Consider the following 16,536-nt stretch of genomic DNA (forward strand, 5'->3'; position numbering starts at 1 on the left):
GGGCGCCAGCGAGGGCTGGACAGCGGAGCAGCACGTGCTCCAGCACATCAGCCTTCTCGGCACTCGGCGCAAAACGCGACGGGCATCGCTTGTCCGGGCACTGCTGGCACGCCGCGGAGGGGAGACAGCCGACCAGGGCCCGCCCTCATCAGGTGCACCGAAACGGCATCCTCCCGGTCGGTGTCCTCCCGATCCTCTCCGGGGATGGGGAGTGGCAGCGTGCTAGCTAGAAGTGACTTGAATGGTAGCTCGGACCAGTTGTCGCGCCATTTGACGCGAGGCCGCACAACGAACCACCCGGGTCAGCGAGCGGGCGTCCGAGGGCAGGGCGGCCCCTTGTTTCGCCAGGTCGTCAGCGCTCTCATTTCCCTCGATCCCGCAGTAGGCAGAAACTTGGGCAGGAACCCGCTGCAGGATTACTTCACGACCCTCGGCGATGTTCAACAAGGTCTCCCATACCTATCTCAGCGCCGAGGGTGGAGGCCTCACGGCGGCCGCTCCTCCACTGAGTACTCAGGGCGGCTCGTGAGTCGGAGCACGCGACGACGTGAGTCGGAGCATTGGGGACGTCTCGTCCCGAACAGACGTCCCGAGCCTCTCCAGAGCCGCCCGCGGGGCGAATGTGCTGCTAGATCGACCAGCGTGCCGAAAATTTCGGTGAACGCCATTCGCCGAAAAATTCAGCGGCCGCCATGCGCTGAATTCAGCGTATACGAAGTTACGCCGGACGTGCGCTAAAATTTCCGGGACAATCTCGCCACTACGCCGGACATATTCGGCTTAACTTGTACTTTTTCCAGTCTGGTATCCACAATTATTGGCCATTATATTTGTTGGCAAATGAATCAATGAATAAATACCTACCATGTTTATTAAATATTAGCTATTGGAAAATTTGTCACTTTCTGCCTAACTAATCAATAAAGGGTGCATATATTATACAATGCATCACTGATGCAGTGTCTAGGTGGTGAATTGAAAATATAAAAAGATGCAGGCTGGGAGATTAACCCTATTCCTGGCGGGCTCCGCCGGGACAAGAAACTGGCGGGGGGGGCCGATTCGGCCCCCCCCCCTGAGATCTCGAGAACGAAGCAAGATAGCGACAAGCGGTAAACGGCATCGGATACGCACGGCCAAGATCTACAATTTTTACTAAGGTCATTTTCAGGTCAGGTCAAAGATGACGTCACAGGGGTCGAAAAAGTCAAAATGGCGGCACTAGATATGGAGAGAGTTTTTCTCGAATAACTTTCGATTTAGTCAAGATAGGAACAAACTAAGGGCATCATCGTGATCCTCTTGTCAATCCGAATCGAATGCTGTATATGTTGACCTCGAAAGGTCAAGGTCAAAGGTTGACCTCAGGTCACGTGACCTCGAGGTCATCATGTATATCATTCGATGCGTCTTGACGAGCTGAACACAATGAGACCATCCACGCGTCTGTATCTTGTTCCTGTACGGAGTTATTGGCCAAAAACCTTTGGTGACCTTTGATGACGTCACATGACCTCACAGCTGCCCAACAGCAAAACAGACCTCAAGGTAGTGAAGGTTGATCGTATATGAAGTCATGTATGGTATATGGGGCCATTCCGACCCGTTTTAGTGGTAAAAACAGGGAGTTGATTTTTCCCCCATTGACTTATAATGGGGAGGTCGCGAAATTGACCTGACCTTAGGTCACCGATATCAAAATTCCGAGATATACAAATTGCACATACTGGTACCCTAACTAAACCCTGAAGAGAAGAAATTGATCGGTCAAAGACTCTAGCTCTGGCGTGATTGCAAACTTTTCTGAGGTAGCGTCACCAAACCGCCTCTGGTGACCTGACCTGAGGTCAGATCAACTCAAAATTTTCAGACATGTTGCGTAGAAGCCTTTTAGGAAAAGTCAGAAAATTTGAGCTTCCTAGCTCAACGCGTTTGGGAGATATAACCAAAAAACCTCAGGGGGGGCTCCTGAGGGCCCCCCCCCCGCCAGGAATAGGGTTAAGGTCCTTTGTGGCACACCAAGCCCACTGCCTACCCAGCCATACATAGGGCTATACCTATCTAATTTTACTTTTTGCACCCCTCTAAAAACTGGAGAAATTGAGAAAATAAAGATATTAAAGGAAAGGAACCATCCTCCTTAGCTTGAAAAAAAAGAAACTACACAATACTAAGAGTACTTTTTTACACAAAACATTTCTGCATTACACCTGACCACATGTTGATTCAGGTAAGGTTAGGTTACATTAGGTAAGCTTAGGTCAGCTTAGATTAGGTTTTGTTGTTTTTGCTTGAGGTGTAGCTGTTTTTAAGGAGTGAATGATTATGTCAACAAGTTTCTAGGTTGATATATGGCTTGTGATAATATGGTGTGGTTTTTATTGAATTTTGAGCAGCCAGCAGTAAGGATAACCTAATGGTGCATCCGATGGGTGGAACTAAAAGCTAATAAGAAGAAGAAGAAGATGAGCCTAGGCTAGGGTGCAAAAAGGCAATTTCACCATGCAAAGGAAAAATGCATAGTCCATGAAATGCATTCAATGGATTGATACTCCCTCAACATGTAACTTCAAAAGAAATTCCGCAAGTAAATTTATCCATTCCACAATTTGCCACATTTCCAGAAAACCAACAAATTTGAAATTTTGGAGAAAATTTTAAAAGGAAAAACATTTTGGGTATTTTATGATGTGCGAATGAACTAGCAGAAGCTTGATCTAGCATCATTATAAAATCAATTGGCCTTTGGGTAGGTAGGTTATACTTTAACCACCAAGGAAAGTACGTATCTCAGACTGATGGGAGAAAATGTAATATAAAGACAACAGACAACTAGATTTCAAAGTTCATTTTTGTTTTTGGAGGATATTAACTGGCATACCTATCAATATCATGAGGCTGATGACATCATAGTGCCTAGTGGAGTGAGTACCTAATGTGTCATCAGTGCAGGGATTACACTGCCATCAAATTCTTTATATTTGACTGGTTTTCCTCCTGGCCACCCCAACACATATTTGGTTTTGGCTCCTTGAAAAAAGCTGGGTTACAGCTCACCCAACTTGAACTCACCCCACCAAAAAACGTAGATTGTGATGGGCCGCCGACTTGATGAAATAAGGCACTTGTTCTGGTCCAGTCATAGATAAATCACAAAGGACAAATCACAAGTAATCTGGCAAGGCTGTATCAAAATCTTAACAAAACGCATCAACTCTCAGTTCACGCTTGCCTCAAACGCTTCTTATTGTTATACTTCTACTGCTTCTACTGCTATTCAAAAATTTGCCAAGGCCATCTATAGAGCAAAGCAAAACACTGTTCTGTTTGTCCGTACGCAGTAATTTCCGCCTGGCGGACCAATGAGCGTTGGTGACAGAATGGCGACAAATGGTGACTGTGTCACCATTGCATTGCGCTAGCATGGGACCGCACTGGCTCGTTTCTCAGCCGGACCACTTTGCTTACGTGAGAGTTTTGCTGATTCTGCTCATAGAACACATATCGAGCAAACGTTGAGGGACGGTAGAGATGCAACTTTTGACAAAGAAATGTAGAGATGCAAGTAGAAGGTATAACAAATGCAGGATCCTACTTGCTCGCGTGTTACAGGCCCTATGCAAGATGCAGTCAATATGAGTATGCGACAAGAATGCAGCCTCTCAGTCACAATATTTGTCACCGGGCACATCATATTTTGTCACCATTTACAATGGCACAATGGCAGCTTTTTTCAGCCCTGTGGGAGCGGACGGCGCGGCGCCGGGTACGGCAGGAAATTCAGCACACGTTTCTCGCTCCCCTCTCGTGGAATTATAATCAGCCAGACATCCGGTAAAACAGCAAGACCCTGTTCAGATTCATACTGATTCATAATACAATTATAAAAGGAATCTATAAGACGTTGGAATGCAATGCATCAGGTTTTTATTAAAAAACAAACAAACAAACAAACAAGCTATGTACGTACTTTGCTGATTATACCAAGGTAACACAAGGGAGCAAGCCTGGGATGAATAGATATCAACTTAGGAAGAAAAAAGCGACGAACAGCTGTGAGATTATAAACTTCTGGCGAACTGATGCGGTGTCGCTCATTAAATTTGAGAACTAAGGAGTTTAGGTTGTGTCAACTTACAGTAATTACAGGCCCTCATTAGACACACAGAATACAAAATGACAGCGCAATTTCATACCCGCTTGGCAAAGGCAACAAATTGCCTATTCTGAACAAGCCTGAATGCAAACGAATGTCGATATGAGGCCCAGCGGGATCGTTCTAAGGGCTTAGAGCACTCGATGGCTATGCAAAACCATGAAAATGCACTCCCCAAAGTTGAAACAATCTTAATCAAGTTGGATGTCAGGCAACGTAACCAGATGTGAATGAGACTTAGCGGCTCTTCGAAATATCGTCTTAAAATAACATTTTACCACTTGCATGGAATAGTTTTATCTTGGCTGCCTATGTATGCGCCAGGTCAGCGATACACAGGGACACCACATCGCCATCTCACGGGTCCACGACCCCCTCCAATGTCACGTGAGCGCAGCAGACAACCCTACACCGCGCCTTGGCGGTGAGATCGCGGGCGCGCTGTGAGGTAATCGACTTCTGCTGGGCGGGCGATGGCGCCCAACAGGGCCGGGTATCGCCCATCGGCCGCCGGTCGGCCACTAATTATCGGCCCAAAGTGACACGGCACCGGGACGGGCGGCGCGGGCACGGCTTCGATCGATCAGTGGGGGGGGGGGAGGGCGGCAGAGAGCAGAGACGGATCCCCCAGAGAGACCGCGCCGCCGCTTCAGACTCTGAGCGCTCGGCTGTTCCTTTCTGACTTCTTCGCGTCTCTTGTCTATGTAGGTTTGTCATTATTCGCCCAATGGTTTCTTACTGACTCTCACGTGCATGTTTCATTCACAACATTACATTGTTTTTCTCGTCCAATACATAATCCAAGCAAAGACTGCATAATTCACGGGAAGATGATAACGAACTTACAATGTCATCGCAGTTTCTATTGCGTATTTTGGTACAACTCTAAGTGAGAAACGATAAAGGTAAAAAAAAAAACAGAACCAGCAAAATAAACCCACCGAGAGCCCCACCACCGCCATCTCTCACTCCTCCACTAAAACACGGAGAGAGACGGCGCCAAAAGCTGGGGATTTGTCCGACTCAACAATAGCGAAACGGCCAAGAAAGAAGAAACACAGTACCGCCAGCGGCCGTGCGTCATTGTTGAGAGAACGCGCTGACGTCTACAGACCTCGCCACCTCTTCACCTCAGGCAGACACACAGACACTGACACGTATAGGTACAAGAGACAGTACTTACCGGTACACAGGTACGCGGGCAGGTGCAGGCCGCCTCCCCGTTCGGCCGACTCTCACAGATTCCGTAGTGAGGACAGTGCTTGTTCTCGCATCCCTCTGAGGAGCGGTCAGAACACTTGTCAGACGTCATGCCTTCTAGTAACGCTGTCATCGGATGACTAATGATATACGAAATGATACAACGATAGGCCGAGGCTGAGCTCAGCAGTAAATGACAAGGGATATTTCTAGAACGTTGTCTGCTGTATATAGCTGCATGTAAACATCCCTTTGTCGGCGCTTAAGATTTAAAGGTGACAGCACATGCTGTAAATACGTCACCCCAAGAAGCGAACAATCAAGTGATGCTGGTTCACAAAAAATAGTTTGCATCAACAGCAAAACAGAACCAAAAGAAGAATCACGTCAAAGTGCAAACAACAGAGCGATGAGAAGTGAAACAAAGACTATGCAATTCCACAGTGAAAGAAAGGGAATGAGCTGCAATAAAATAAATTCAGTCATGCCTAATTTCGTGAGGCTAATAATCATGCTCCTGCAGAAAGATGGCATCACAAAAGTCCTCATCTATCAACTAGCTCCTTTTTCATTGACCAAAAGCTCTTACGCACATTTCAGGTAAGGGTGGCTATAACGAACGGGCCCCGCCGAGCTTGACACAGCCAACAGTTATTGCAACACGCATGAAGACAAAGGATTACACTGCCCTACTGAAGGCCTATTGTTTCAATTCTCCAATCCCCCGATCAGCACAGTTGTAAGCTGATAGCGGATTGATAGCCCACGTGCAATTTAGCAGAACTGCTTACGAAGCATTAAATCCATTCCTATCTAACAAAAGACACCGTTCAGATCATCTTTCGGAACGCCAATAGCTACGTCAGCTCCTTTTCAGCCCCATCCAGCGAACCTCGGCCACCTTTACACCTTTCCACTACTCCCGGATAAGCGGCTAAGGGCCTGACCCGGATCCCGACTCCCTCCCCTTCCCTCCCCGCTGTCCAAGCTGATATCGGGCTCCCCACGTCCCACTATATTCTGGGAGACAGCGGCGCCGGTCGGCTCGGGTCGTCCGGGCTGGCCGGCCGCCGTCGGCCGCCCAGAGCGGGGCAGTGGAGCGCGCCATACGTGCCGAGACTGCGACACCGCCGGCAGCCCTGTCGGCTGGGCTCAGAGTCCTGGTTTGGCCGGACAACCGACCAATTGGGGACGATTCTGAGGCTGGCACGGCGACCGGTGACCTCCTGAACGCATCAAAATGACCACGGGGGAATACTGCGGTCGATACATGACTGCAGGTGCTTCGTGGTAGGACCAGCTGACTAAACTTGTTTTACTCAGCCAGTTTTAGCTTATTTAGATTATCACCAGCAGTCATGTGTGGCACAATCTGAGATAAAATCATGAAACTAGAGAAAGAATGTGAGATATAGAAGAAATAAGCACACATATCGAAATACACTGAAACGTGCAAGCGCCATTCCTAGATGCATGCGATAAGCACAAAGCACTTGAAGAACATACCGTCACCCGGCATTGGCAGAGTCATGTCGATTTCAGGACTCGGAGTGAGACTAACGTTCGCTAGAAACGGGGCACCGGGGAGGGCACGTGAGAATATGCAGCGCTACTTGCAAGGCGTTAGTCGTCAAAGGTGGGTAAATCCCAATTCAAAAATATGGAAGTGTAAGTACAAGCATTATGTACTCTTCTTCCCGCTATATGGACTGAAGCCATGTGAGCCATGAGCGTTTTATGTAGTGCACTGATGGAAGGACTTTGGGTTAGTCGGCTAAATAAATGCAACGTATACAAATGAACGTCTAGCCCCATAATTTCTCGATCAAAATTAAATTTAGGAAGCTGCTGAGCTTGCATCATGATCAAGTGCCGAGCATATCGCAAGAAACTGGTGACTATCCGATACACGCATGCCCCTCTTGATCATTATGACATAGTGTTCACTAGAGCTTTCACAGCACCCCTTCAAACTCCACAGGGGCACACGTTCCCACTTACTGCAGAGTCCGATGTACTGCACTCGCAGATCCAGCCTCTTCTCGCAGGCCTCCAGGCGCAGTTTACACTCGTTGTTGTACGAGGTACCGTCAGTGGCACAGACGGGACTGTACTCGTCTGAGCACCGGGGACAGTCACAGCGGGGCTCCGAGCCCGGTCCGTTGGAGCGGCATACACCGCCGTACGGGCATCGGTGGGTGGCGCACGGGTCCTGGGTGCCTGAAGGAGAGAAAAGAGAGGTCAACAGGGCATCAGAAGACAGCGGTGGGTGGCGCACGGGTCCTGGTTGCCTGGGGGGGGGGGGGGGTGGAAGGTTAGAGGTCAGAGGGCATCACAAGACAGCGGTGGGTGGCGCACGGGTCCTAGGTGGGGCATTCCACGATAGATCGTACCAGGCCCGTCACCCTCATCTCTCAGATTTTAATGAAAATCGGTCCTAGGGGTAATCATAGGCCCCAAAGACGCCTGTCAAAATATCAGACTTCTCAGATCAAAACTTTTTGAGTTATATTGCATTACATTTTTTTAACTTCGGTTCGTAACGGTGAGCTTAATGGCCTATAACTCAAGAACGGGTTAAGCAACCAACAAACAGTTAACAACAGTAAGCTTGCGATGAATCAAAAATTAATATTACTATTTAAAAATTCCAAAGAAAAATTTTCATTGTTGAGCAAAAATCTTAATCTTTTTTCATTTGCATCTAATGACTTTTGGGACCAATATTTTTCACATTTTTATTTTTTCAAAATAAACTTCATGTCATTGCAAATCGACATGCAAAAAATTAGAAAGGTGTTCTTTCTATAAGTTCCTCATTTTCCCACAAGCAAAATGGGTTTCGGAGGGGTTGATCCGACCCCAGCACGCCGTTTCGCTTCTAATAGAGCTAGAGCCTCGCGGAAAAAACGAGCGTGTGTGCCGTTACAAGTCGCAGCGATTGGTACCCGATTTTAAGGTCCCAGGTTAACCGGTAGCGTCTGAGGTCAGCTCAAGTGACTGATGTTACGGGTTCGGTTTTTAGTAAATAACTTCGCAAAAAATGGCCGCAGAGCCGCGATTTTGGCATCATTGTGTTCGCCTAGCTCAGGTGCATCGAATGGTATACTTTTTGCTAGGGTGAGGTCAACTTAAGTAGTTGACCTCGGGTCAAGGTCAGGTCAGAGCCCCTCAGGTCACGAAGCTGGGCAAAGGGTATCATATGGCATATCATTCGATTCGGAAGGTCTTCCCGAGTCCATTGGTGGCTTTCCCGACTCTCTAGCTCCATTTGATCGGGAGTTATTCACGAAAAACTCGTACGGCCCTAGTGACGTCATAAATGACGTCACGCAAGGTTAACAATGCAAAAGTGAAGCATAAGGAGTGCATGAAATCACGATACCATGTACGTGAGATAGTTTTAGATCATTCTCGGCGCCAAAATAACAGTTTTTATATTTCCCCATTGACTTATAACAGTGATGTCACGTGACCGACCTGACCTCATGTAACCTTAAAAAATTCCTAGATATTAAAGTTGTGAGATCTCTGGAGGACACCATGTATGCGTCCTGTAACTTTCATCTCGGACAGCTATGGTCATTGGCGTCCAAAACAATGTCAGAACCAAACAGCCTTTTTCACCCTCGCGCTTATAGGAAAGAGGGTTGGATGAACCCTCTTTCACTTTTTTCAGATGACTCAGACTTCAATTGAAATTTCAGTAACCCGTGATGTCACTAGGCAGCTTTACCACCCCATTTATAAGCTCCCCTCCCGAAATCACTATTCGAAACCGTTATCGTGACGTAAAATAAATACATTTATAGAAAGAACACCTTCCTAATTTTTTGCATGCTTCTTAACAATGAGCCAAATATATTTTTAAAGAAATAAAAATTCAAAAAAATTTGGTCCCAAAGTCCAAAAAATACAAATGAAAGAAAACTCTATATGTCATGTATCAAAAATAGCGTATTTTTCGAAATTTCAAAAATACATATTAATCTCTGTTTCATTGCAAGTTCAATGTTATATAACATTTTGCATTCAAATAATCCGTCTTAGAGCTATAGCCCACCAAACTTAGCGCTGCAAAGCAAGATCCAAAAAATGTTATACACCATAACTCAAAAAATACTTATCTGATAAGCCTGAAATTGTTACAGGTGGATTCAGAGCCCCTGATTACCCCTGAGACCAATTCTCGTCAAATTCCGAGAGATGAGGGTGTCAAATTGGAAAAAAGTGGTACGATCTATCGTGGAATGCCCCAGGTGCCCGAGGGGAGAGGTGAGAGGCAGCACATGAGAGGTCAGCGGTGGGTGACGCATGGCGCACAGGGTGTCTGGAGAAAATCAACGCCAACAAAACAACAGCTCACTTTATCATGCGGTTTACTATATCCATGTATCATGAGAATACAGATGAGACATTTCACCCACGCAGTCATTTATTTCGAAGCGATGTTACTAGCCACAAGAGAAACGTTTATCCTCAATGTTGTTGAGCTCCACAAACACTTGAATAAAGGCCGCAGAATAGAGATGCAGCTCAAGATGACCCTTGGGTACTAGTGGTCTCTTCCAGATGCATTGTTTGGAATGAATTACTATTGAGACTCTACTTGGTCCAAAAATACGTAACATCCAATGACGACGTAAGGCTCCTAAGTGCCAGAGCTCTACACTCTGCCTCATTTTAGGCATTGCCTGTTTGGCCCGCGACAAAAGATCGACCCCGCGGGACCTCATTTCACCAGGGCACGGACCTTTTCCGACTGGAGCTGCCGCCGAGCCGACCGGCCAGCCGGCCACGATAAATAATAGCAAATTGGCGACATCCCGCGGCCAACTGGTGCGATTACGGCTGTCGTGACGTCACAGTCGCTGATATTTGCGCCCTCTAATTATCCATGGCGAGCCGCAGCCGACCGGCTTATTGGCTGTCCGGGGGCGTCGTTTCGACCCAGTCGAGCGTGGCAGCGACCCTGCAGCCGGCGTCCCGACACAGAGGTGCTGAGACCGACAAAATGGTTCGGTCAATAGGTTCAGAGTCGGCTGAACTGCTGGGGGCGGGGGCGGAGGCGGCTGCGGGGGCGGGGGCAGGGGCGGCTGCGAAGTTCGCGTTCGACGGCCCGCCCCGGCGCGATACCGTCTAATTTGCCACGAAGAGCGCGGCCGGAGCGGCTGTAAACAGGCCGAGTTATGGACCGGTAAATTCGGCCAGCACTGGCGATCACGAGCGGCACTTACACCGCATCAGCAGCACCGCTGATTTACGCTGATTGAGCCCAGCGTCAGCCAAAGTGGCCCAAAGTGCGCACCAAACTGTGCCAGAGCTGCAGCGGCAGGTAGGCAGCGGCGATAATGATTGGCAGTTAGTTGGCCAATGGGGGGAGGGACCTGTAGGCGGAGTGGGCAGCTAGCAGGGCTGTGATTATAGGCCAATGTCACAAAAGGGGCGATTGCTCAGTTATGAGTTTGTTCAGGAGTCAAAACTGAGCTGAGGTGGTCAAAGTTTTCCGGTCACTGGACAGACAGTGAGATCGACAGCACTGCCACTAAAAGTGAGGTTCGGGACAACTTTGTTACAGGCACGGCACATTTAGGTATGTTGTGCGGCAAATGAGGAAACATGCAATCAAAGCATCCATTCATTGGTTGTTGTTTTTTTACTTGCATAAGAAGCTGATTCCAACAACACTTCGTTGTTCTTTGAAACTGCAGATAATGCCTTTCCAAATAATGCATAGCTTTATGTCGCAGCCAGCCAAAATACAAATGTGAAGTAAGTAGAACAAAATGAAAACCCTAAACGTCCTGACATTCGCGGGGTGGAGCAACTGTCCTGCACATTTTGCCACCGTGCAATCTCGACGAACAGAGGCGAAACGTTAGCGCCCGTCTCAGAACTTCATCAGTTCCTTGTTCCGCCACCGACGGACAAGCGAACCGGTCAGTTGGCGTCGCTCCGCCAATCTCCGGACTCTGCGGATTTCCGCCGAGTGTTCTCCAGTAATCCCGGACTGAGGCGCTGAGCAGTGTCGACCTGTTCACTGCTGAGCCGGGAGCGAGGTGGGATCCGATCCTGCAGCAGCGTCAGCTGATTCAATTGGAGACTCAATCTCAACTACTGACCATCCATCGACCAATGTTTCCGCTTTCAGAAGCTCCAAATCTCAGCCTCTAGCCTCCTAATCCGGGACTTGTAGTTGACACCACAAACACGTTCCCTGATCTCCGCTCCAATCTGACCTGACCCGACCTTAACACCAACTCCAGACAGTAGCTCAGTTCAGACATCTCCAATTCACTGCGGCAGACATCATGCACCGCCCGGCCGGTCGGTCATCCGCCGGCGTCTGATAAGGTGACACGTGTCGACGGGCTGCCACCGTGGACTCCGACTCTGCCAGATGGATGATCGGCCCGGACACACCGCCGCCAAGTTGGCAGGGCCGCTCGTTTGGAGCCCTGCGCCGCTGGCCGGCCCGGCTGCTGAAATGACCTCTGGTGTGACGACGGAATACGAGCGTCATCAGGGACCCGAGTTCTGACGAGCCCTGGCCGGCTCTGACAAACGAGCTATCACGCTCTGCATAAGTTCGGATGGCTGAGGTTGGGACCTCCGCGTGCCGGCGCGGAGAGGCTTTGAATTATATTCCGTTTCAAGAGGTGTTGTTTAATTTCTGTATGAGGTGCCCTAAGCAATGCTCAGACTAAGTGGTAATTTGGTAGATAGAGTTAGACTGAATGATGAGTGACCACGTTTATAGTCTAGGGAAAGCGGAAAGTCGATAGCTTTTCCAACTTTTCTCGACATCGTTTTTTATCCCACCTCTTATCTGTGTGCTTCACTTCTCACACAAAGAATCGTGGGAGAAGTGAAGAAAATGTGGAGAAGTATTCTTTCACATTGAAAGAACACTTGTGCCACACTTGTGTCTGTCTCTGTGTGCTCCATTATCAGAGTCCACTCAAACCACAGTCGCTGTCATCCTAAGGTGACAACACTAGAATCAAAGGAGGTGCCATCATCACCAGACTGCCCCCTACCCCAGACAGACGCCCGTGTTACCATCTGCCGCGTCCCTTCTCCTCTACCGCGCTCCGCCACAGCGCTGGCCGGCGCAGCCAATATCGGCTCACGGGCCCGTCGAATCGGAGCGTTTTTGTCGCCTGGGGACCTATTGTGCCTCGGGCTGGCCTCTCCAAGGTCGTTTACCGGCGCCTCGCCATCGCTTCACGACCAAATCGCCGCGGTGGGAGGGTGAAATATGACATCGTGACGGGCCGCAGCCCAGGTAGAGCCCCAGCAGAGCGGGGGTGCCGGCAGCAGAACAGTCCAGCCCAGCTGCAGGCTCACAAACGGCGCCTGCCCCGCGTGAGATGTGCGTCGAGCCGCGGCCGCGTCTAATCAAGTTCAAAGTTTGGCAAGGTGGCGAATTTCCCATCTGGCGGCAGCGCAGGCACAGACGATGAGAAGAATTCTCATTTTCTGGCGAATATAAATGGCAGCCCGTTTGAGGCCACGCACAGCGCAGCAGTCGTCTGATAAAACAGGCCGAACCGAGGCTTTTGATGGTAGGGCAGAACAGTTGGAATTGGAATAGGAGCGACACATGATCGAAGATTTGAAACATGGGGCGTAAAGGTGAATATCCTATTCGGTAGCATCAGATAACCCAATGCATCTAAATCATAGCTCTCTCGCTAGTCTAGTACGACATGTATAAGGAGATAAAGCATACCTATGTAAGTGGCCTGAGTTGAGGAATAACAAGCACTTATGTTAACCCGCGCGGGGCTGGGGTCTCCAGCCGAACGCGCGGGGCTGGGGGGGGGGGGTAAATTTTACCCCCCCCTGTTATCTCCCGAACTAATGGTCCGATTTGGAAAATTCAAACGCCAATCGAAAGCTCTCATCACGAACTACTAAAAACATGTACTTAATTTAAAGTTTGAGGTCAAGGTCAAGGTCAGGTCAAGGGTACAAATTGCAAGTTTCTACAGTATCGGCCTTGCACCGTAGTTGCCGAAGAATGGAGTCATGGACTGAGACTGATCACCCAAAACGTGTTCTTAGGCTACCAAGACAATACTCGTTGCATACAATATCATTCAGAGGTCAAGGTCAAGGTCAGGTCAGGTCAGGTCAGGTCACCAAAAAACAAAATATAGAAAAGGGCATGTGCGACACATGTTTTATGAGTCATTTTACTCATAGAATTCAATAGGCACACTCAATAGTGATATGGACCACCTCTGGATGAATTTCAGGTCGAGGTCAGGTCAAGGTCAGGTCAAGTGAGGTCAAATTTTGAAGTTGGTTGTTAAGGCCTAAAAAGGTGTCTATCTGATGCAGTTTTTCACGGCGAATCGAATGGTGCTATTTTTGTTTCCGTACGAGGTCTAGAACTTCCAAAAAAGTCATTTTTCAAAAAATTTGTGTGTCGTGACGTCATAAAATTTTGAATAACTCCCACATTTTTGAACCGATTCTTCTAAAATTTGGTATGTAGGTGCACACAGACCACTTCTCTGACATATATTCCGGTTTTTTTCGATAGACTCAAAATTTTGGATTTTATAATGATTTTCCCAAAAAAATCAGTTTTTTGAAAAAATTTAGGCCAAAATCCAAAATTTTCAAAAAACCGAGATAGCCATTTGATAGACAAAGTAAAATTACGTATAACCTTTTTTGTTACGTCTTAATTCCTTTAAAAATGAAGATGTTAGCGGCGTTTGAACTTTTGCCGTTTTTGAGGCGAAAATGGCGAACATGACGTCACTAAAACGTCAATTTCTCAAAAATTTTCCGACGGATTTCGCTCAAATTTTCAGGGAACGTGTCAAATTGATGTAAGAAAAGGTACTGAAAGTTTGGCGGCGCTGCGCGCCGCCGTTTTTGAGATATCGCAAAAATTCGCGAGGGGGGGTAAAATTTACCCCCCCAGCCCCGCGCGGGTTAACCCGCGCCGGGCCGGTGCTCTGAGATTCCGCGCCGGGCCGGGGGGTGTCTGAACACCCCCCCCCCTTCTAACTCGGCTCCTGGGCCACGTAGCGACACGCGGTAAGCGGCAATCGAAAGAACGTCCAAAATAAGGACGAAAACACTTCGGTCATTTTTTGGTTCAGGTCAAAGGTCAGGTCACCAGAGGTTACCAAAGGTCAAATGTTCACTATTTCAACATTTTGGAAACTGCCAACCGCTATCTCGGGAACCGATAGAGCTACAGCGCCGCGGAAAAGCGCATTCGATAGCCCTTTTACAGACCTTTCTGAGTAATGTTCTCACATTTGACCTCAGGTCAACGGTTTAGCCTCCAGAGGGCAAAAGCTCAAAAAATAGCCGTTTTTACGAAAAACGTTTTTTCGGCAATAACTTTTGACTCAAAAGAGCCATGACATTACTTTTGCCACCATCGTGTTCCTCTCGTCGAGACGCGTCGAATGAACTATAATTTGACCTTGAAAGGTCAACTTGAAAATTTGACCTCAGGTCAAGGTCATGACCTGACCGGAAAAGGTCATGTTGCATATCAGTCGATCCGCAACGTCGAGCCGAACACATCTAAGGCGTTTTCAGCGCTCTAGCACGTCTCTATCAGAAGTTATTAGCGAAAAACTGTTAGATTCTGTTCGTGACCTGAGATGACCTGGGGGACATAACGAGGGGTCACAGTTACCATTTTCCGGTTCAGTGTGTCCATTGTATCTACATCTCGATGTTCGAGAGTGTCTAGAATAGCGTTCGTGCAAAACAGACGCTTTTCAATTTTCTCCCATTGACTTATAATGGAGAGGTCGCAAAATTGGCCTGACCTTAGGTCACCGATATCAAAATTCCGAGATATACATTTTATAGATAATGTTGCTCTAATCAATCGCTGAAAGTTTCAAGGCAATCGATCAATCGGTGTAGCTATGACGAGCATTCTTATTTTTTCTGAGGTGAGGTCACTTGGCGTGACCTGGTGACCTGACCTAAGGCGACCTGGGTCTGAAATTTTTACAACATGTGCGGAAATAATGCACAAACAGGTTTTTGAGATACCTGCGAAAAACCGCAGGGGGGTGTTCAAACACCCCCCCCCCCGGCCCGGCGCGGGTTAAAGGTCAAAGCATCTTTCCTATCAACATTACAAAAGCAATATTACAACGCCATCAACAAACCTTTTTTACGTAATGCACTAACTTACTTAGAGCGTGATCTGGTGAAATTTACGTAAGATTTATTATCTCAATTCGAGAGAAACGAGCTAATATCATCCTCCGTGCAATTTATTTGGGAATTCGTGCCTTAAATTGGAACTGGTTGACAGCACAATTAGAGATTGAGGCGGTAGTCAGCACTTTAGGCTTCGTTGACACCAATGTCTGTCCTTGTGTGACGCTGAAACCGCAAATGACCTGGGTCACAGGGTACAGCGATTGACCTTTCACGACAGGTAACTCCTCACATATGGGGGAGGATTATCAAATCACAGATGTATTTGCAATATTGGGTATTTGTAGTGACTAGTGAGAACAAGAGACCAATGCCAAAAGTACTATTTTAACTTGAAAACATTAGCAAAAGCGCAATGGAGCTAAGAGAACGCCTATCCCCACGCAAACGTTTTTATTTGATGAATCAATTGCCGCAAGAAGCAATGCCTTCCGTACGGATGAGGACTGCACTGCTAAGCACGGTGCGGGGTGTGAGTTTGGGTGCAGGTGAAGGTTCATGTGTGGGTAATTGTGCTGGTGTGGGCACAGGTGTGGGTGATTTGCGGATGCGGGTACAGTACAGGTGTGGGTGATGTGCTGGTGTGGGTGCAGGTGTGGGTGATGTGCTGGTATGGGTACAGGTGCGGATGATGTGCTGGTATGGGTACAGGTGTGGCTGATGTGCTGGTATGGGTACAGGTGTGGGTGATGTGCGGGTGCGGGTATACAGTACAGGTGGGGGTGATGTGCTGGTATGGGTACAGGTGCGGGTGATGTGCTGGTATGGGTACAGGTGTGGGTGATGTGCGGGTGCGGGTATACAGTACAGGTGGGGGTGATGTGCTGGTATGGGTACAGGTGCGGGTGATGTGCTGGTATGGGTACAGGTGTGGGTGATGTGCGGGTGCGGGTATACAGTACAGGTGGGGGTGATGTGCTGGTATGGGTACAGGTGCGGGTGATGTGCTGGTATGGGTACAG

General features: G+C 48.1%; 1 protein-coding gene across 1 annotated transcript in view; it reads right to left on the bottom strand.

Annotated features, from left to right (window-relative positions):
* Window positions 1–16,536, bottom strand: part of LOC122393154 (agrin-like) — a gene marked incomplete at its 3' end in the record, with an annotated part of 89,055 nt that overhangs the window by 43,651 nt on the left and 28,868 nt on the right. Inside the window, exons 7-9 of the mRNA XM_043388896.1 lie at window positions 7,358–7,576; window positions 6,863–6,922; window positions 5,340–5,434 (exon numbers count right to left, since the gene is read on the bottom strand). Of these exons, the coding sequence (XP_043244831.1) occupies window positions 5,340–5,434; window positions 6,863–6,922; window positions 7,358–7,576 (374 nt within the window). The remainder of the gene's footprint in view (window positions 1–5,339; window positions 5,435–6,862; window positions 6,923–7,357; window positions 7,577–16,536) is intronic.

Source organism: Amphibalanus amphitrite, unplaced genomic scaffold (genome assembly GCF_019059575.1).
Source record: "Amphibalanus amphitrite isolate SeventyFive unplaced genomic scaffold, NRLGWU_Aamphi_draft 000519F_arrow, whole genome shotgun sequence".
NCBI lineage: Eukaryota > Metazoa > Arthropoda > Thecostraca > Balanomorpha > Balanidae > Amphibalanus > Amphibalanus amphitrite.